The following is a 22154-nucleotide window of genomic DNA, read 5'->3' as shown; positions in this document are numbered from 1 at the left end:
TCAGAAATGACTCGCCACTGACGCTAGCCGTGGCAGGGAATCGAGCTCGGGTTGCCCCGAGTCCACAGCAACAGTGCACTAACTGCAACGCCACCGATCCACCGCCATCCCCCTCCCCTCCTCCTCTCCCAGCAGGTTTATATAACGGGTTAAATTCCCAGGTGACTCGTCACTTCCACATTGACCCACTCTGGTGCGCTTCACTAGATAATGGAGGAACGTGCGGCCGGGTCGACGTTAATGCAATGTCTCTCTTTCTCGCGGTTCACAGTTTAATCTGTGCCCAGTCAATAGTTGAGTAACGTCGTGCTTACAAATGTCCACGGTAAGCGATACATATATTAAGGGGGGGGAAGCAGCGCTGTGACCCGAGGGGGATGGTGAGTGTTTATACCCTGAGCGTTGAAGAAATGTTTTGAGAATGTAAAGTGTTTATTTATCAGAGCTTAGTTATTAGCCACTGGAACATATGGTCTCTTGTCTGTCGAGATGAAAAATTTTAAATTGTGACAATGATCATCTGGTGGGTGGCTGGAATAAAAAAAAAATCGTATCGTGCGAATGCTCTTCATCACAGAATGTGCAGTTGTCGGTATCAATAGCAATTCTACAATTACACCAGGCCTCTGAAATATAATATATTATTTGCCCAGGAAAGCCACAGTGAGTCCAAATATATTATTTTCAACAAGCTAAACTATATTTTTCATATTACCAGGTAAAGCCCACTGAGCTATATAGCTCTTTTTCAGAAGGAACCTGGCCACAAATTATAGCTTAACGAAATGGCTTATCGCGTGGAAATTTAGCAGCCAAATACTCTACATGCATGTTTTATAAATGTGGAGGGAAAAACCAGAGGACCAGAAAAAAACAACAACACGACCACGGGTAGAGAGACACGCAAACTCCAAATATTCAGCAGCTGTCAGGGTCTGGATTGAATCCATGACCTCCTGTATACCAGGCGAGGTAGTTAACATCTCGCCACGGTGAATCCTGCCACATTGGGATATGTTTGACCAAGGACATTGATTGTTTTCAGCTACGGGAGCAAACCCGAGAACCTGGAAGGAAACCCATACAACAATAAAAAGGGGACGACATTCAAACTGCACTCACAGAAAGGTGACCGAGTCAGGAATTTTACACATGTCCTTCTTGCTATGGGGCACAAGTATTACCACTGCACCATTCCGTTTCCCGTTTTAATAGAGCACGGTTGACGTTTTTGGCATTGGTCCGTTCTTCACAGCACCTTTTAAAGGCAGTGTTATTTAATGGTGTGTTGATGGGTTTTTTTTTGTCATGGTATGCAACGCCAATGGTATGCAACGGCCGTTGTGAGACATTCACATACGTGTATTTCATATTGCAAAATGGGATTCGATTAATGTCGTTTTCTGGGGAATCGGCGTTCATCTATTTACGCGGTGAATCGTTACGCCCAGAGCAACGTCGTACAAAACAATAAACAACACGAAAAGAAAATAGGTTCAAGTCGGGCCACTCCAATTGTATTGTCTTCCCCATTTGCTTTCGTTAACCAAAAGCCGATTAGGCTGTAAACAAATTAATCAAAAAAAAACTTACACATTACACCTGATTAATCGCCGCTAATGGTGTACAACGTCTTGGTTGAATCCAGCGACGAAATATCACGCGGGGCACGTTAAATGAGCTCGTCGACACGCGTAAGCGGAGCGCTTCGTCAAAGTCTTGCGTTCATTTAATGAAAGTCCGTTGGCACTCGAGCTCGGCATCTCTCTCCCTCGTGTGTTTTCTGCGAAGCGGCCGCGAGACCGCGACTCGGCTTCTGTATTTAGCGAGGAAACCTCCAGGGGCCGCAGCATTCCCCTTTCTTTCTTCTTGTTGCCGCTTTATAAAGGAGGATCCTGCATCGGGCCATTTGGCCAATTCCTGTGAATGTGTGAAGGAACCAGAGGAGCCATGTAAATAATAAAGTATTAAAGCTTTCGTGACTGCGTAAAATTTACTCATTGGTTTTTTCGGTAAAGTCACGCATGTAGAAATACAATGAAATTATGTTAAAACGAAAAAACAATCACGACGATTCGATCACAACGCAAGCGATCTTCATCAGGTGTCAAGAACAAATCACGGAGGTAAATACAACAAAAAGATGAGAGACGAGAATTCACCAAACCTGGAAAAAAACATTACGTGAAGCACATCCAGTCAGGCCAACAACACAGTTAGACACTTGCTGGCGGACCACGTGAGTGAGCCATGTAAACCCCGCGACGCGTGCGTTGAGACGGGGAGCTGCCCCCCGCAGTGGATGTGCAGCGATCAGTGCACCGGACTTGCAATCAAGAGGTCGCCGGCTGGATCCACATCTCTCACGTGTGGTGGTGGGGGGGGGGGGAAATGTGGGTAACCACGTGTTTTAAACACGTCCCGTTGACGTGGAGCAGTAGACCAAAATAGCACCCAGAGGCCTCCCTAGTGGTGGCCTTTCTACCAGGAGTTTCACGAGCCAAGCAAATGCAAGGCCGTATCCATTTTCGATTAAATTGGAACACTCAGAAGTGTATACATATTGGTTCATTTCTGTACTTTATATATATTACGTTTATTACGTTGGTGGTCCAGGTCACTCTTGCAAATGAGAATCATCCTGGTCTCTTGAGTTATTCCCATCTGGTTAAACTAAATGAACTTGAAAATTGTATAACAACCCCTGTTGACAAACGACTGGCCTGTGGTTGCATAATACCAATCAAGTGCCAAGGCTTACCATGCCAAGATTTGGCCACAGGTGATATCCAATAGGCATTGTCCGATACAGATTGGTTTTTATTTAAGTTGTGATGTCTATACGCAGACGCATAGTAAAATGTAACGGCTATAGTGCAGCTTCGTATCTGACAATTCTTTCTGGAAAAAAGTAATATGCTTGAAAACGTTATCAAATGCAGGTGCAATTTTACAAGAACTATCCGATAGACTACCCTCCTATCTAGTATAATCTCTATTATCCTGGGTAAAGGTTTTGTTTCTAAATGGAAACTCAATTTTGAAATACCACCGAGTCACTGACGGTGGAAGCGCAATGTCAAATTTGACATGGATCTCAGCCAAATGTGTTAGTGGTTTTGTTCTCCTGTGCGCTTTCATTCTCGAGCCTAATTCTTATTGAAATTATTTCTTATTTAATGAAAGGCATTTCATCCACAGTCTTCTTACAATGTTTAAAACATAATAATGAAATAACGTTTGTAAAAAAAAATGTGAATTTGTCCGTCTCACATCTTGGCCAATAGGGCTTCGTATGTGTGTGTGTGTGTGCATGTGTGTGTGCATGCGTGTACGTGCGTGTACGTGCGTGTGTGTGCGTGTACGTGCATGCGTGTGTGTGCGTGTACGTGCATGCGTGTGTGTGCGTGTACGTGCGTGCGTGTGTACGTGCGCGTGTGTGTACGTGTGTGTGCGTGTGTACGTGCGTGCGTGTACGTGTGTGCGTGCGTGTGCGTGCGTGCGTGTGCGTGCGTGTGTACGTGCGTGTGTACGTGCGTGTGTGTACGTGTGTACGTGCGTGGACGTGTGTACGTGCGTGTGTGTGGCACAGCGGTATGAGTTCATAGCCCGGGATTCTCAAGTCGGCCCATCGCCTCCGGGGGTCAATAAAATGGCTACCACATTGCAGGAGAAGTCGGCAGTGGTTGTCCTCGGGAAAATTACCGCCTCTGTCATAGGAATGTGGAATTATCCATCCTTAACTGGGACATGCGCACCAGTGTGTCCACTCAATTCAGTAGGACGCCACTTACACTTTTTTTTGTGTGCTTGGGGGATTTATTTTCTGTCCGCCTTCCAGCTAACGTCGTTTCTCTCCCCGTCCGGCTCTTCCCGCCCCCCCCCCTCCTCTGGCCGGGCCCCTGCTGCGTTTGTGATGCAGCTGGCGATGAAGGACCCCGTGCACAGTACGTCGCTGCAGCAGTACGTGTACGACAAGCTGAAGGCCCAGCAGGACTTCATGGGCCCCCAGGCCTTCCAGGTCATACCCCCTTCCCGGTGTGAAGCTCCCACCAGCGTTGAGCAGGTGTCCCCCGTTGTCCAGTGGTTTAGCGGTGGTTGGCATTGTGCCCTGGTGCAATGAGTGAATTGAAATGGGGCTCCCAGTGTCTTAATTTAACCCCACCCACCACCTCTGTGTTGGTACCCCTGCGACTGGGCTTCTCTAGCCCATGGATGCTGATTGCTGTTGCACAAAACCTGCGCACTCGTTAGCTATGCCGCTGTAGAGGGACCCGTGCACAGACTCTCTCGGCGGCCCACATATTTACGTAGATGCTGCTTCGCACAGAGACCCGTAGACTGACACGGAGAAACGCATGCATCGGGGGACTCGCAGGCTCGGTGGACAGCCAGTGGTGTAGCGTTGCTGGCAGGGGCCCTGGTGCAAGCGACGAAATGGGTCCCACCTGTCTGATGTATCCCCCCTCCTCGTCGCCCAGTGCCTGGGCCTCGGCGCAGTTGCACTGCCTGCACACTCGACAGCCACTGCCACTGCCATTGCCATCACTTTGAGCCCTAATGCTTAGCCTCTGTACTGCCAAGGAAAGGCTGATGGCTCAATAGTCTGTGTTTATTTATATGGCTTCAAATGGTATATATTTATTTACCCCCCCCCCCCCCCCCCTACTTACTACTTGGCCCTTGAGCTTTGAATTTTAAGAGGTATCCATGTATTTTTATTAGTATGATGATTCAATGATGAGACTGTACTGTATAATTGCATTATGTATTGTACAATGCTGTTCAGGCTGATTCCGTAATGTACACAGGAATATAGTTTTATTTATTTCATGCGATGTCTGTGTGACATCCCACTCCACCGTTATCAGCCACGATCTCGCCACTACCGGACGAAGGGCTCCCAAAGCGTCGCTATTTCTCCCCACATAATAATATCACGGTATCATAATATCAATACATGAGTGTTAAAATAGCATAATAATAATAGCGAAATAATAAACTATATAACCGTATAATTACATATTATATTAACGTTCAGGATGGCTCCAAAATGTATCATTTTTTTGCTTGATTTAATGTGAAGAGAAAAAAACCTAGTACTGCTTTGTGCTATTGAGACATTGAGGTCATTTTTCTGTGTCCGATGTAAAGATAGTGTTGGGAGCGTAGCTGGCTTCAGGGGAGAGATACCCACGTCATGTCTCTGGGAAGTCCCTGAGGGCAGATGCATCACACCCAGGCATCGAGACGCGGGTCTCAAAATCTCCACTCTCAGGAAAATGAGTTGCCTATACAGGAGTGTCGATTATTAGTATGAATGTCTGGTTAAAAAAAAAGTGTTTTTGTGAAATAATTAGTAAAATATTCGATGTGAATTTTTTATTCATGTTGATGTAATCAATCGGGAAGGCGGAGGTTGTGATGTTGAGACGCTTGGGTGGAGGAGGAAGGCAACTTCCTACGTTGGGAATTGGAGCCGCAACCCAGAGGTCGCTGACCAAGGGGGAAGACCGAAAGGCAGACGACGGCGGTGGTGGTGATGATGACGAGAAGGAGGGCGCTCCTTGAAGGACGTCTTGACCGGGCAACAGCCTCCGGCCAGATGGCCGGTGGTGACGAGGAGACTAAGAGCAGAAGACCTTGGCTTCTCTCTCGTTGACGGTGCGACGTCAGCACCTCGAGATCGAACAGAAAGGAAGCGATAAGGATGTCGTGTGGCGGCAATGAGCTGATGACCTCTTGACCTTGAGTGAAGTCACCCGGGCAGCTCGTCAAGAGCTCTCTTGCATGGAGCACCAACACCAGCAACATCCGCGTGGTCATTTTTTCCGGCTGACCGATGTGCCGTGTCCTCTTCCTCCGCAGGTGCTGATGGAGACCGTGGACCCGGAATTGACCACGCAGCTGCAGGAGTTCATGTCGTCCCTGTGACGCTGCGAGCCCGATTTTTTAAATTACGGGGGTCGCCTTTATTGCGCTGCGGCTGGGTTCACGCCGTCCCCAGGCTAAGAAGTCGGGAGTCCGCGATGGATGACGGCAGCGTGGGTGGGTGGGTGGGGGGCGGGAGACGGAGGGGTGTTGCGGAAACCAGGTCTTACCACGCTCTCCCTGCTTGTGAACGCGTTGCGCTGTAGCGGCCTCTTCCCATTCGACGCTCTGCCCCGTCGCCGCTCGTGACGCAGACGCCCGCCCCGCTTGCGGGGTAAGGGGGGCGGCTGCGTCTGCGCTCGCGCGTCCCCGGGGTGGATGTTGTCAAGCCGGTGTCGACGCAACGCGTCGGCGGTGCTTCCGTCGGCAGTTCCGTGTTGAGAGTAGAAATTTTGGGGGGGATTTTATAACCCGCAAGGTGATAAGATTTAACAGTGAAATACACAAACGGCGGTGGCGGCGGCGGCGGCTTAGAATCATGACGGGACCGCGGTCACGGGAAAGGGCGCGGAACTCGGCACGAACCAAACCACCTCCGGCCTCATCTCAACCGGTTTCGGACCACGAGACCAGCGGGCGCCTCTTTGTCCAGAAACAGTGCCTGGCTTGTCGTGGGTCCCACGACCGAATAATCTTCAGTGTCTCTGTGTAATCGTCAAGAGCTGGTATTAGCTGACTTTATCGACAAACCAAACTGAGAATGACCTATTATTATTATTCATGAAAATGTTGCAGTCATCAGTTGGCTGCACTGAGCCCTCGTGAGTTTTGACGGCTACGTTGACAACACAGTTTTCTTTTTAAGTGGCATTTATCGAGGCACGGATTCATGGTAGCCTTGTAGCACTCGCGACAGGTTTGACATTCAACTTAAAATTCCCTTAATTCATTTTGAATGCCATTCCCACGATAATAGTGAACTAAATACATAATTCCGTCTTAATTTGGATGGCTGTTTGCTTTTTTAAATAGTATAATTTCGTACTCATTTCGGCCCGTTTATGTACAAAAAGAAATCCCGGAAGTTGTTACAAGGAAGGGAAATTACCAAATATTGCGTGATAATTTTTATTGCCGTATTTTTTATTTTGGATAGAATGTGTTAGCTGTGTCAGGATACCGTCTGTAAATAACCGCAACTGTCTTATTCGCAGGAGGAAAGATATTGAATGTTTCTATACCACTTCCAAAACATTTTTCGGAATCGCAGTCATCATCAGAAACCCATCTCCGCGTATCAGTATTGACGCCGTTTGGTCCGGGTACCCTCCCATGGCGCGCTTGTACTCGAGCTTCCGTTCAACTAAAAATAAACACCTTTGGTTTTCTCCGCGCGCTTTCAAAGGCCTCCTTTTGTACCCGCTGCGCAGCTGTATGGAACGGAGGGTACAGCACGGTGCACCCTTTTCAGCGTGGCAGCGCACGCCACCGCCGCCCTTTCCACATTCTGAGTGCCGCCTGCCCACTTCCACGCTCGTGTATTTTAACCGGCGGCGTAACGGTGCGTCAGTTCGTGGGCTCGTATCGACTGTTAAGCTCTCAAATAACGACGACGTTACGTGCGTCATATGGTGGGGAGCGGTAATGTGTAACGGTTGGCGCGCTGCTCTATGAAACCGGTGACCAGAGTTGTACTCCTGCTCACGGCCAGTGGCGATTATCTGAACCGGTCCTGGGCCTGTTCTAGGTCGACTCGGCCTAAAATGAGTACCTGGTGCAATGTGTACATGTCTCCACTAGGAAGACGAGGGCGGCCGGGCGTGGTGCTGGCCACCTACCCCCTCGTTTTGCCATGCTGGCCTTCATTAGTGCTCGTTAACAGCACTTGCCCCAACACTTTTGTAGGCTATAAGAGGGATCTTTGTCCTTGTAATAAAAAAAAATCTATTTTTCGATTCGTGGTCTTTTCAATGGGTCCACGTGACCCCTCACGGTCACAAGTGGTCTGCTACTTGGACTACAATGATAAAACAAACCCAAATATAAATATATTGCACACCAACTTTGAATCGCGACAATTCATCGAATCGCCGGAGGGAGGGAGGGGGATGACGAGCGTGAGATTTTAACGCCGCGTGATTCACCGAGTCTCTCTGCCGCCACACGGCGTCAACAATGAGCGGCGTTCAAAGGAAATGTCCTCACTCTGTCAAGTAACGGGAGCCAAGAGCATGGTGGCGCAATCCACCACGTGACCTGTGTGTGCCCCGGACCGGCTTCACGGTTCAACGCTGCAAGGCGTCTGAAGCTAGACGGACATCACAAAATGCAGTCAATGTCGGTATTGACAAGCGAATGAACATTGAAAAGGCCACACCAGGTAATGGGAGAAGCACACAATGCAATCAATCTTAGCCTAAACCTAACCATACTCGGCAAACAACCACACTCGCCAACCAGACCCCTAACCACACTAGCAACCCAGACCCTAAACCTAACCACACTAACCAACCAAACCCTAACCCAACCAGAAGCTTGGCACTACCCAGAATCCCAACACTAACGCCCAACCTCCGGAAGTCTGCTGAGCCCACTTTTTCCCATTTTGTTCGCAAACTTTTTTGTGCAGACAGACGGCGCTTGGTCCGTTCACTCGCAATAATTTGACCATTTAAATGTGAGGTGTTTTTTTTTCAAGGTGATATAATATTTATACTCCGAATAAATTAAACCTCCGTTTGCCTCCACTGTTACTCAGGGCCCCTCCCTCGGCATTGCTGAATGGCTGACGTCGTGAAATGTAGGGCAAATTTTGCAATAAATTGCCAAGCGCTCATTAAGGGCAGAAAAATGATCTTACCGAGTTATTATTTTGTGCACATATGGAAATGCTCTTTCCTTTCAAATATACGAACGAATTCGAAAATATAAAGTAATGAAACGGAACCACCAACCGGTGTGGAGGACGGGGCTGCATTCTGGGGCATAATGTTGAATTATCATTAAACGCACTCCTTTGATGATGGCGATGTCGAGAGTTGAAACAAACAACTTGCTGTATTATTCTGGAGGTGAATTAAGCAGGCAATCAACGGACTGTGAAGCTTTTGAACAAGCTCGTGCGCTGAAAACACCTGAGCCCAGTGCGATGGCTGTTGGTGTGTGAACAAAATGATACCATTTTCAAATTGCGTGTTCCTTACTTTCAAGCTTACGCTGCTGGTAATACAGATTTGTGTGTGTGGGGAGGAGCGGTGGCGCAGTGGTTAACGCGACGCGCAACGAACCAGGCTACCAAAGTTCGAGTCCCCGCTCGCAGCCAACATCGGCGGAATTTCAATCGGGTTTGGACCTCTCGTATGTTGACTCAGCCTTAAATGAGTACCTGCTGTGATGTGCGAATATTAACACGGGAGGCGCGGGGGGGGGAGACTGAGGCAGCAGCCACGTGTTGTGTTGTCCCCATCGCTCCCTAACGTTACGTGACAGCCTTAATTGGTGCTCGCTAACACCACTTCCTCCGAATGGTCTACCTGGCTATGCAGGGAATATGTCTGCGCGTGTGGAGTGGGTGGTGCAATGGTTAATGCACTTCAATGTGACCCTGTTGGCCTGGGTTCAATCCCAGCCACGGATAGCATAACGTGGTTCAGCAGATACTGAAACTTGTTTGAGCCTCCACTAGGTCAACTCGGCCGTAAGTGGATATACTACCTGGGTGCAGTGATTGAACAACACCACGGGAGAAAATAGGCAGCCGGGACACGATGCTGGAAACACCACAATGCTCATGCACCATGCGAACCTTAAGATGTCCAGGCATTAAGATGTTATTTGTATTTCCAAATCTTATTTAAAATTGTAATAAACGCTGCCAGCAGCGCCTAGTGCTTACCCCTACGGCTTGTAAAGACAAAATGGGAATGAAATATTTTAGGTGCGCGTGTGAGCGTGCGCGTACAGCTCATTCCTCCAGTCTAAATATAGATTCTGATTCTAATGAGCCCGATGGATCGTTGCATCGTGAGGCTGTCACGGTTGGTGACATGTTTGGGGGGGGGGGGGTGCCTTGATCTAGCAGTGGATAGATCGCGGTTCACGATGAGTTTGGATGCCATCCTGACTGCTCATCTCCTGCTTACACATGTGAGCCTATGGTGGAAATTCCACATACCTATGGCAGCGTTGACGCAAATCATAGGAGGATCGCCGCGATTGACAGCGAGCACGCGCTTGCTGCATCTACATCTGTGTACGCTAATTTAAACAAAAAATCCCGCAGATTTTGAAAAACCCTGGCAACCAAAGGCTTCTCAACAATACATATGTATGTGTTTTTTGTTTTGTTTACAAAGGAACAGCAATTACGTGTGAGTGGTGCTATAGCAGCTGGTGCGGAATTTAAAGAGCGGAGAAAAAGGTTAGCAGGGAGGCTTTCGCGACCAATATCGAAGATTAAGAGTGGGTGGGGGGGGCGTAAATATAAATGTATCGATAACCCACCACCAAACAGGATTATTTTTTCACAATTCTGACAAATCGCCTGATGAAGCTGGTTGTAGTCACCAGTGAAACGTCACAGTACTCAAATCATAAATGTTGTGGCTTTACTCTCCAACAAACCGGTTATTGCTGAAGTAGTAACTAATTTTGAGTTAAAGCTTTCGTGACTGCAGTAATTCATATTCTTAGTTCTTTCGGTAAAGTCACGTTGAAGGGAAACAATAAAATAATAAAATATATTTAAAACAATTAAAATTCTCACGACGTTTCGACCATAACACAAACGGTCGTCATCAGGTGTGTCGGTTTGCATAAATTTATTTATTTTGAAACGGTGTATTTATTTATTAAAAACGTTAGCGCCACGCGCAGCGATTTGGCAATTTATTTAGAAGGACTAGTCCATCTATGTTATGAAAAGAGGAGAGGGGAGACGAAAAATTTAATGTATGCTGTCTGAAAGCCACTGTAAGCGTGAACAATCAATTAAGACCTGAAATGGTTGATCAAATCTTTCCAATGATTGCTAAGCCAGAATCCATCTTCTCGGTTGAAATTGTCTCTGTGCTTGTATATGTGGATAGCCAGGATCCTGTTTGTGGACTTCAGCTCTGCCTTCAACACCATCATCCCTGCCCTGCTTCAAGACAAGCTCTTCAAGCTGAACGTGCCCTACTCCACCTGCAGGTGGATCACAGACTTCCTGTCTGACAGGAAGCAGTGCGTTAAGCTGGGAACACAAGTCTCTGACTCCAGGTCCATCAGCACCGGAACTCCTCAGGGCTGCGTCCTTTCCCCACTGCTCTTCTCCCTGTATACCAACAGCTGCACCTCCAATCATCTGTCCGTCAAACTCTTGAAGTTTGCGGACGACACCACCCTCATTGGGCTGATCTCTGGTGGGGATGAGTCTGACTATAGGTGGGAAGCTGACAACCTTGGTGACCTGGTGTAGCCAGAACAACTTAGAGCTAAATGCTCTAAAGACAGTTGAGATGGTTGTGGACTTCAGGAAGAATACAGCCCCACTCACCCCCATCACCCTGTTAGACTCCCCAGTCAAAATTGTAGAGTCCTTCCGCTTCATGGGCACTATTCTCTCCCGGGACCTCAAGTGGGAACTGAACATCAGCTCCCTCACCAAGAGAGCTCAACAGAGGATGTACTTTCTACGGCAGCTGAAGAAATTCAACCTGCCAAAGACAATGATGGTGCAATTCTATACAGCGATCATTGAATCCATCCTCACCTCCTCCATAACCGTCTGGTACGCTGCTGCCACTGCCAAGGACAAGAGCAGACTGCAGCGTATCATCCACACTGCTGAGAAGGTAATTGCCTGCAATCTACCAACCCTCGAGGACCTGTACACGACAAGGACCATGAGGCGTGCGAGGAAGATTATGGCCGATTCCTCCCACACTGGACACTCTCTCTTTCAGCTACTCCCCTCCGGCAGAAGGCTTCGGTCCATCAGGACCAAAACCTCACGCCATAAAAACAGTTTCTTCCCATCTGCTGCTGGCCTGTTAAACAAGGCCAAGGGCTTACACTGATTTTAACATTTTATCTACATAATGACACCTTGCCGATATTAACTATGTTAACCTATTTGTATTTTTTATTTTTAAATTATATCTTAAAGCTATTTTATATTCGATATTTATTCAATTTTATATACTTCAGCCCATTGGTGTTAGTTAGACTTTTAACCCTTATTACAGTAAGACTTGTTTAAAACTTATTTAAGATTTTAGATTCCTATATGTTGAACGTATGCACCATCCTGCCAAAGTAAATTCCGTGTCGGTGTGAACTTTCATGGCGAATAAAACCCTTTCTGATTCTGATTCTGATGAACGAATCTCTCATGGTAGCCAGATGGCTTACAAAGAACCTCAGAGGTTTACAAAGAACCTCAGAGGTTCTCTGCAAGCCATCTGGCTACCATGAGAGATTCGTTCATGAGGCTATCCACATATACAAGCACAGAGACAATTTCAACCGAGAAGATGGATTCTGGCTTAGCAATCATTGGAAAGATTTGATCAACCATTTCAGGTCTTAATTGATTGTTCACGCTTACAGTGGCTTTCAGACAGCATACATTAAATTTTTCGTCTCCCCCCTCCTCTTTTCAGAACATAGATGGACTCGTCCTTCTAAATAAACTGCCAAATCGCTGCGCGTGGCGCTAACGTTTTTTTTTATAAATAAATACACCGTTTAAAAATAAATAAATGTATGCAAACCGACACACCTGATGACGACTGTTTGTGTTATGGTCGAAACGTCGTGAGAATTTTTGTTTAATATATATTTTATTATTTTATTGTTTCTCTTCAACGTGACTTTATCGAAAGAACTAAGCATATATAGTAACTAATTGGCACGTTTTGTTTGCTTGGCGAAACTTAACTAATTCGCTGTGTCGAGTGGTGGAGGGTTTACGACACATTTATATTTACGCCATCTAACCCAAATAAAATAATTGCGGATGAAACACAACTATCCCTCGGCCAGTGATCTTTTGTGTGAGATCGTGAGTAAAATATGTTGTGGTATCTTCTTTGGTTCTTTCGGTAAAGTCACGTAGAATGAGAATAAAATAATAACTTAATAAAATAACACGATAAAATTCTCACTACGTTTCGGCCACAACACAAAAATGCCACTTGTGTTGTGGCCGAAACGTCGTGAGAATTTTATTGTGTTATTTTATTTTATCAATTTATTATTCTATTCTCATTCTACGTGACTTTACCGAAAGAACCAACGAAGATGAATACTTGCAGTCACGAAAGCTTTAAATCGAAAAATATGTCGTGGTACTCTCACCACACACCCGACGCACCCCCTGCCTCTTCCCCTTGGTGTCCTCACCTTGAAGTGTGTTTCGTGGAAACCGGGTCCGAGTGCGAACCACGTTTCCAAAGCGTTCCAAAGCGACTCCGTCACGTGCTGCGGTTGCAATCCCGACATGATCACCCTGCCACTCGCCCAACGCGCTGGGCTACAACACACCGACCCACTGTAACAGGTGGTCACGGACATCGCGCGGCGCTTTCAGGTGCGCTTCTGCGGCCGTCTGGAACGCGCTCTTTTCCTTCCGATATTCGGAAGCCACTGGAGCTGCGCACTTTTAAATCAACTGGATTGAAAACGAATTACTTTAGAGGCGCTTTTTGTGTCGAGTTTGTTTCCCATCCCACACCCCCCCCCCCCAACACCTCCGATTAGCGCTGTTGGCTACGTACGGTGCCAAAGAAGTCTAGCATACATACATAGGGGGTGCGGTAGAAGGCCGTTAGGGGCCGTCTATAAATGACGTCACGCGATTTTGGACGATTTTTGACCCCCTCCCCCGTCGTCACACGGCGTCACAAAGACCCCCCCTCAAATATGACGTCACAAAGCTCTACCCCCCCCCCCAAAAAAAAAAACACATGCTTCAAATCGCTTTAAACTATTGTCATTGTAGTGCGTATTTAATGTGGCGCTGCGCTTTGATGTTGAAGGAGAAAACATTTATTAAAAAGTCTATTTAATTAAGTAGAACGTGTTGTCTATATTTATTTAAAGTTGCGCATTTTGATGTGACGTCACATTTCTCACCCCCCCCCCCCCCTTTGTCGCACATCGTCACAAATATCTGACCCCCCCCCCCCCCGGCCTAGGTGCGTGACGTCATTTATGGACGGCCCCTTAGTTTATCCTGGCGCTCACCACACGTGGTGCGGTGACCAGCGGCATCAGCCTCTCTCTTTCTCGAGAGCTCGAGAGAGGATTGCGTCAATCGCGACCTCCACCCCGTGATGGTGGTGGCTGATGACGTCACTTCTCTTAGCACCAGGACACAAAAGGCATCGTTTTTTAAAATCCCACTTAGGGCCCCTCACCGCCTACAATCATTTTTTTTTAAAGAACAACATTAGACCTGAATATATTTCCTTCCAAATAGTATTTTCTACATTCTGTTTTTTTTTTTACAACAGTTACATCCGTGACCTTAAAAATGTACTGTTATTTAACCTTAGCGGCTAAGGTTAAATAACTGGCGTTTCTTTTTTCAGGAAAAATATTAGAATTTTTCATCGAAATGACACAACGTGAACGTGTAAGAGCTGTACCAGCTCCAGCCCGTGCCTAAACACTGACGCTCTATTAATAACACACTACTGCCGTAAATACACCTTTAAGACTAAATACATCTTTAATGATTTATTTTTTTAAAAAATCTATTTTTTTACTTTCATTAAACAAAGTCCCAGCTGACAGCAGAGCCAATAAACGATCACATGCATTGTCAAAACTCTCTCTCTCTCTCTCGAGACAGAGAGAGAGACAGAGAGAGAGAGACTCCATGTAATTTTCCCCCCAGTCTCCAGGATGGGCTGGACTAGTTGTGTCTGCTCGATAAACGCGGTTTAAAAGCCTTGTTAGGGCAGGTGATGAATCGTTACAATTCGCGCTGCTAAAGGTCACCGGCGGCGTTGGGCTTCGCGTCGTCTGGGCTGGGCTATCGGCCCCCACCGCCGGATCTCGAGGGAGAAGGACACTTGCCAAACAAGTGCTGCCCTCGAAAGATTCAACTCGCCACTTGTGTGTCTGTGTGTGTGTCTGTGTGTCTGTCTGTGTGTGTCTGTGTGTGTGTCTGTCTCTGTGTTTGTCTGTGTGTGTGTGTCTGTGTGTGTGTGTCGGTGTGTCTGTGTGTGTGAAGGATGCTACTGGGCAGTTGGAGGCAGTCGCCCTCCAACAACAACGGAGGACGGAGGAGCGACGCTCAGAACAACGAGCGGAGCGCCGGGTGGCTAAAGCACAGCAGGTTGGCACAGTAGGGGGCACAGGTGGTGCATCAGCCAGTCATCTCAGTCAGTCGACCCGTGGCACCTGGGTCTGCCCCGTGACCTCCTGCCAGCGGGCGTTCGACACTTCACGTGGCCTCAGGGTGCACATAGCCTGGCACAAGCGTCGTGGTGACGTCACCGCCACTTAGTGGCGAATGGCGGTTGTTGTGTCTGTGTATGTGTCTGTGTATCTGTGTGTCTGTCTCTGTGTGTGTCCGTGTGTGTCTGTGTGTGTGTCTGTGTGTGTGTCTGTGTGTGTGTGTGTCTGTGTGTGTCTGTCTGTGTGTCTGTGTGTGTCTGTCTTCGCCGGTTGGAAACATTTAGCCTGGCCTGCCTACGATCTATCCTGGGTTTAACCAGACTGGATTGTGTGAGGAGCTCACAAATCCTTGAAAGATCTGAGCAAGGTCCCATCGGTGAGCTCCTCCGGCGGGCAAGGCTGCGCTGGCTGGGTCATGTAGCCCGCATGCCCAACCACCGCATGCTGAAACAGCTTTTGTTCGGCCGGATCGAGGGGGCTAAGCGGGCGCGGCACGGGCTAGAGAAGAGATGGAGTGATGTGGTACAGGAGGACGTGGAGCTGAGTGGACTTGCCGATGACTGATACCAGCGGTGTCAAGATCGGCCTCTGTGGAGGGGGCTCGTGAAGGACGCTACTGGGCAGTTGGAGGCAGTCGCCCTCCCAAAACAACGGAGGGCGGAGTAGCGACGCTCACAACAACGAGCGGAGCGCCGGGTGGCTAAAGCACATCAGGTTGGCACAGTAGGGGGCACAGGTGGTGCACCAGCCAGTTATCTCAGTCAGTCGACCCGTGGCACCTGGGTCTGCCCCGTGACCTCCTGCCAGCAGACGTTCGACACTTCACGTGGCCTCAGGGTGCACATGGCCTGGCACAAGCGTCGTGGTGACGTCACCGCCACTTAGTGGCGAATGGCGGTTGTTGTTGTTGTCTGTCTGTGTGTCTGTCTCTGTGTGTGTCTGTCTGTGTGACTGTCTCTGTGTGTGTCTGTCTCTGTGTGTGTCTGTCTCTGTCTGTCTGTGTGTCTGTCTCTGTGTGTGTGTCTGTCTGTGTGTCTGTCTCTGTGTGTGTCTGTGTGTGTATGTCTGTGTGTGTCTGTCTGTGTGTCTGTCTGTGTGTCTGTCTGTGTGTGTCTGTGTGTCTGTCTCTGTGTGTGTCTGTGTGTCTGTCTCTGTGTGTGTCTGTGTGTGTGTCTCTGTGTGTGTCTGTGTGTGTGTCTGTCTCTGTGTCTGTCTCTGTGTCTGTCTGTGTGTCTGTCTCTGTGTTTTTCTATGTGTCTGTCTCTGTGTGTGTCTGTGTGTGTATGTCTGTGTGTCTGTGTGTGTCTGTGTGTCTGTCTCTGTGTGTGTGTCTGTGTCTGTCTGTCTCTGTGTGTGTCTGTCTGTGTCTATCTCTGTGTGTCTGTCTCTGTGTGTGTGTCTGTGTGTGTCGAACCGTGGCACCTGGGTCTGCCCCGTCACCTCCTGCCAGGGGGCGTTCGACACTGCACGTGGCCTCAACGTGCACATCGCCTGGCACAAGCGCCGTGATGAAGTCACCGCCACTTAGTGGCGAATGGCGGTTGTTTTTGTTGTGTGTGTGTCTTTGTGTGTGTGTCTGTCCGTGTGTAAACAGTGGGGAACGGTAGTGTAGCGGTTATAGCGCTGCGCTGCACTACGAACCCGGCTACCCGAGTTCGATTCCCAACAAACAGCAGTGACGAATATCTGAAACGGTCCTGGACCTGCCGGAGGTCGACTAAACCTCAGCCGAGTACCTGGTGCGGTGTGTAAACATTGCCACTGGGGAGACAAAGGCGGTCGGGCGTGGTGCTGGCCACCCACCCCCTCGTGTGCCGTGCCGGCCTTCATAGGTGCTATTCGCTAACAGCACTTGCCCCAACAGTCTGTTGCAGGCTATACGGGGGATCTTTGCCTTTGAAGCTCGGGTATCGTGAATGGCAGAGGAAGTTATTCTGGATTTTTAAAAACAATTCGTCCTTTTCTTGGCGTGTTTCTGTGCCGGCAATCGGAGGCCCCATCGAGGAACACAGCCACACGACTTGCGCTTCGTTGCTTTGGAAATTAAAAGTCACCCCCCCCCCCCCCCCCGCGGCTCCATCAAATCAGATTGAGAAAACACCAATGGAAATGTTCATGTAAGGAATTGTAAAAAAAAAGCTGCTTGCTCTATGTAGCCATTTATGGATGATTGCAATTGTTATGGTTTTTTTGCCAAATGACATTCACTGAATCCCGTTTGTTGTGTGGGGCGCTGTGCGGGTTACGAGATGTTAACTACCTCGCATGGTATGCAGGAGGTCGTGGATTTCCATCCCGACCCTGACACCTGCTGCTGCTGCTGCTGTATATTTGGAGTTTGGGGTGTCTCTCTCTGCGTGGTCACGTGGAATTTTCTCCGATTTTTCCGGGTTTTTTTCCCCTCCACGTTTAGAATCAACACCACCACGCGTTTAGAGTCCTTGGCTGATGTGCATTTGCACGTGATGATAAGCCTCTTAGTCGAGCTATCATTTGTGGCCAGGTCGCTTCTGAATAAGAGCATACACAGCTCCGTGGGGCTGACCTGGTAAAATAAAAAAAGTTTTAGTTTAAAACTGAGGCTCCATCAAATCAGACTGAGAACACATCCATGGAAATGTTCATATAAGGAAAGTTTGGAAAGCCTCGTTGCTTTATAAAAGCGTTTCATGGCTGATTGCATTAATTATGGATTTAAAATAAAAATAAAATTCCCATTCACCGAGTCCCGCTCGGTGTCTGTGTCCAACAACAACGACAATGACGATGACGACAACAAGAACGATGACGACAATGACGATGACGACAACAACGACGACGACAATGACGACAACAACGACAACAACGACAATGACGACAATGACGACAACACGACGATGACGACAATAACGACAATGACGACAACAACGACAATGACGATGACGACAATGACGACAACAACAACGACGATGACGACAACAACGACAATGACGACAACAACGACGATGACGACAACAACAATGACAACAACAACGACGATGACGACAACAACGACGATGACGACAACAACAATGACAACAACAACGACAATGACGACAACAACGACAATGACGACGACAACAACGACAATGACGACAACACGACGATGACGACAATAACGACAATGACGACGATGACGACAACAACGACAATGACGATGACGACAATGACGACAACAACAACGACAATGACGACAACAACGACAATGACGACGACAACAACGACAATGACGACAACACGACGATGACGACAATAACGACAATGACGACGATGACGACAACAACGACAATGACGATGACGACAATGACGACAACAACAACGACGATGACGACAACAACGACAATGACGACAACAACGACGATGACGACAACAACAATGACAACAACGACGATGACGACAACAACAACGACAATGACGACAACAACAACGACGATGACGACAACAACGACGATGACGACAACAACGACAATGACAACAACAACGACGATGACGACAACAACGACAATGACAACAACAACGACGATGACGACAACAACGACGATGACGACAACGACGATGACGACAACAACAACGACGATGACGACAACAACGACAATGACAACAACAACGACGATGACGACAACAACGACGATGACGACAACAACGACAACGACGATGACAACAACAACGACGATGACGACAACAACGACAATGACAACAACAACGACGATGACGACAACATCGACGACAACAACGACGATGACGACAACAACGACGATGACGACAACAACGACAATGACGACGACAACAACGACAATGACGACAACACGACGATGACGACAATAACGACAATGACGACGATGACGACAACAACGACAATGACGATGACGACAATGACGACAACAACAACGACGATGACGACAACAACGACAATGACGACAACAACGACGATGACGACAACAACAATGACAACAACAACGACGATGATGACAACAACAACGACAATGACGACAACAACAACGACGATGACGACAACAACGACGATGACGACAACAACGACAATGACAACAACAACGACGATGACGACAACAACGACAATGACAACAACAACGACGATGACGACAACAACGACAACGACGATGACGACAACAACAACGACGATGACGACAACAACGACAATGACAACAACAACGACGATGACGACAACAACGACAATGACGACAACAACGACGATGACGACAACAACAATGACAACAACAACGACGATGACGACAACAACAATGACAACAACAACGACGATGACGACAACAACAACGACAATGACGACAACAACAACGACGATGACGACAACAACGACGATGACGACAACAACGACAATGACAACAACAACGACGATGACGACAACAACGACAATGACAACAACAACGACGATGACGACAACGACAACGACGATGACGACAACAACAACGACGATGACGACAACAACGACAATGACAACAACAACGACGATGACGACAACAACGACGATGACGACGACAACAACGACAATGACGACGACAACAACTACAATGACGACGACAACAACTACAATGACGACAACGACGATGACGACAACGACGATGACGACAACAACAACGACAATGACGACAATGACGACAACAACAACGACAACAACAACAACAACCGAGCTCCTTCCACCCGGCCCGGTGATACAGCGGGGGGGGGGGGTGGGGGGCGTCAAAGGTCGCGAGTGGTTTATTTGTTTTCAGCGTTGTAAATGGTGACGTTTATTCTGTTCCACACAGTGCACGGACGGCTCAGAAGGAGAAGAAGAAGCCCAGCATTGTCTCCTGTGTGTTTGCGCCTTGCCTCCTCCTCCTCCTCCTCATGATGATGATCCATGATGCCAGCAGACGTGGTCAGCACAATGCAGCCAAACTGTCTGGAGGGGCAGGAGGTTGTTCGACCACTTCCCAAGGTCCTTGATGTGCAACATCGAGGACCCTGGTGCTGATGACTCCACACTTGTTGAGGCTTCCGGTGAGCTTGACGACAATTGCCCCCTAGCTCCGTGGCCGTCGACGATCTCGGATTCTCCGATGTATGACGGCGAGGGAACTTTGACGGGTGACTTTGGAGCAGGGCCACGCCTTCTCGGCATTGTCGATGCTCTTTGAGGGCATCGGCCGGAACGTCCACGCGCGCCGTGTTGCCCGCAGGGGGCGCGCCTCAGCGATGGCGGGAAGAGAGTTCAGCTCCCGCTTGACCCCGAGGGGTTTTACTGCAGCCCATTTCTGGTTTTATTTTACGGTCAGAGGAAACAAGAAGATGCTCGGTGTAGTCGGCACTTTGCTTCGTTCATCATTTCGGTTTTTTAATGCTTTGCTTTATGTAACACCCCCCCCCCCCCCCCTTTTTAAATTAAAGATTTAACAAAATATTTCTCGCACTGCTCTCCTTACCCATTCCCTCTTTCTCTCTACCCCCCTCTCTGCCCCCCCTCTCTCTCTCTACCCCTCTCTCTCTACCCCCCTCTTCCTACTCCATGTCGCTCTCTCTCTTTGTTTTCTATAACTACGACAAGTGCTGCATTGGCACACAGCCCTCCTCACAGTCAAACGGCCTCCGACGGGTAGCTCATAAATAAAAATATTGAACGCTTCACGAATTTGCTTGTCATCCCATCTTAGCCCAACCCGTCAACCCTCCCTGCTGGGTGGGAGGTCCGGCGGGGGGTGGAGGAGGGGGGGTGTTGGTGGGGGGCTGGAGGGGGGGTAGTGGTGGGGGGGTCAATTATTTGAGTACCGCGTTTCACATGCTCAGAGTGGTCCGCGCTCTTGAGGAAGCCTCCCTGCCGCCCCTCCCTCCCCTCCCCTCCCTCCCTCCTACCTCCCTTCTCTCCCTACCTCCATCCCCATCTCCCCTCTCTCCCTCCCCCCACCCTCCCCCCCTCAAGCTGTTGCCAACTCTCGCCGTCACGGCACGCGGGAAGCCCCTCGAACGGCGGCGACTCGAAGCAGCCGCGGGGGCAGCGCGCAGCGAGTGGGCAGCGAGAGGGGAGCGAGAGGGGAGCGAGAGGGCAGCGAGAGGGCAGCGAGAGGGGAGCGAGAGGGCAGCGAGAGGGGAGCGAGAGGGGATCGAGAGGGCAGCGAGAGGGCAGCGAGAGGGGAGCGAGAGGGGAGCGAGAGGGCAGCGAGAGGGGAGCGAGAGGGGAGCGAGAGGGCAGCGAGAGGGCAGCGAGAGGGCAGCGAGATGGGAGCGAGATGGGAGCGAGATGGGAGCGAGAGGGCAGCGAGAGGGGAGCGAGAGGGGAGCGAGAGGGGAGCGAGAGGGCAGCGAGATGGGAGCGAGATGGGAGTGAGAGGGGAGCGAGAGGGGAGCGAGAGGGCAGCGAGAGGGGAGCGAGAGGGGAGCGAGAGGGGAGCGAGAGGGGAGCGAGAGGGCAGCGAGAGGGGAGCGAGAGGGGAGCGAGAGGGCAGCGAGAGGGGAGCGAGAGGGCAGCGAGAGGGCAGCGAGAGGGCAGCGAGAGGGGAGCGAGAGGGGAGCGAGAGGGCAGCGAGATGGGAGCGAGATGGGAGCGAGAGGGCAGCGAGAGGGGAGCGAGAGGGGAGCGAGAGGGGAGCGAGATGGGAGCGAGAGGGGAGCGAGAGGGGAGCGAGAGGGGAGCGAGAGGGCAGCGAGAGGGGAGCGAGATGGGAGCGAGAGGGCAGCGAGAGGGGAGCGAGATGGGAGCGAGAGGGGAGCGAGAGGGGAGCGAGAGGGGAGCGAGAGGGGAGCGAGAGGGCAGCGAGAGGGCAGCGAGAGGGGAGCGAGAGGGGAGCGAGAGGGCAGCGAGAGGGGAGCGAGAGGGGAGCGAGAGGGCAGCGAGAGGGGAGCGAGAGGGCAGCGAGAGGGCA

At 49.3% G+C, this 22154-nt stretch overlaps 1 protein-coding gene across 3 annotated transcripts in view; it reads left to right on the top strand.

The window, feature by feature from the left end:
- The window catches only part of IPO11 (importin 11), a 92865-nt gene extending 86807 nt beyond the window's left edge, over positions 1-6058 (top strand). For all 3 annotated transcript variants that reach the window (XM_076066887.1, XM_032953626.2, XM_076066886.1), the window contains 2 exons: positions 3923-4021; positions 5869-6058. In XM_076066887.1, the coding sequence (XP_075923002.1) occupies positions 3923-4021; positions 5869-5934 (165 nt within the window). In that variant the 3' untranslated portion in view covers positions 5935-6058. The remainder of the gene's footprint in view (positions 1-3922; positions 4022-5868) is intronic.
- The last annotated feature ends 16096 nt before the right edge of the window (positions 6059-22154 follow it).

This window comes from Petromyzon marinus, chromosome 13, assembly GCF_048934315.1.
Source record: "Petromyzon marinus isolate PM22_M1 ecotype Great Lakes invasive population chromosome 13, UKy_Petmar_22M1.pri1.0, whole genome shotgun sequence".
Classification (NCBI taxonomy): domain Eukaryota; kingdom Metazoa; phylum Chordata; class Hyperoartia; order Petromyzontiformes; family Petromyzontidae; genus Petromyzon; species Petromyzon marinus.
The sequence above is the reverse complement of the archived record's forward strand: the minus strand, read 5'-3'. Positions and strand labels throughout refer to the sequence as shown.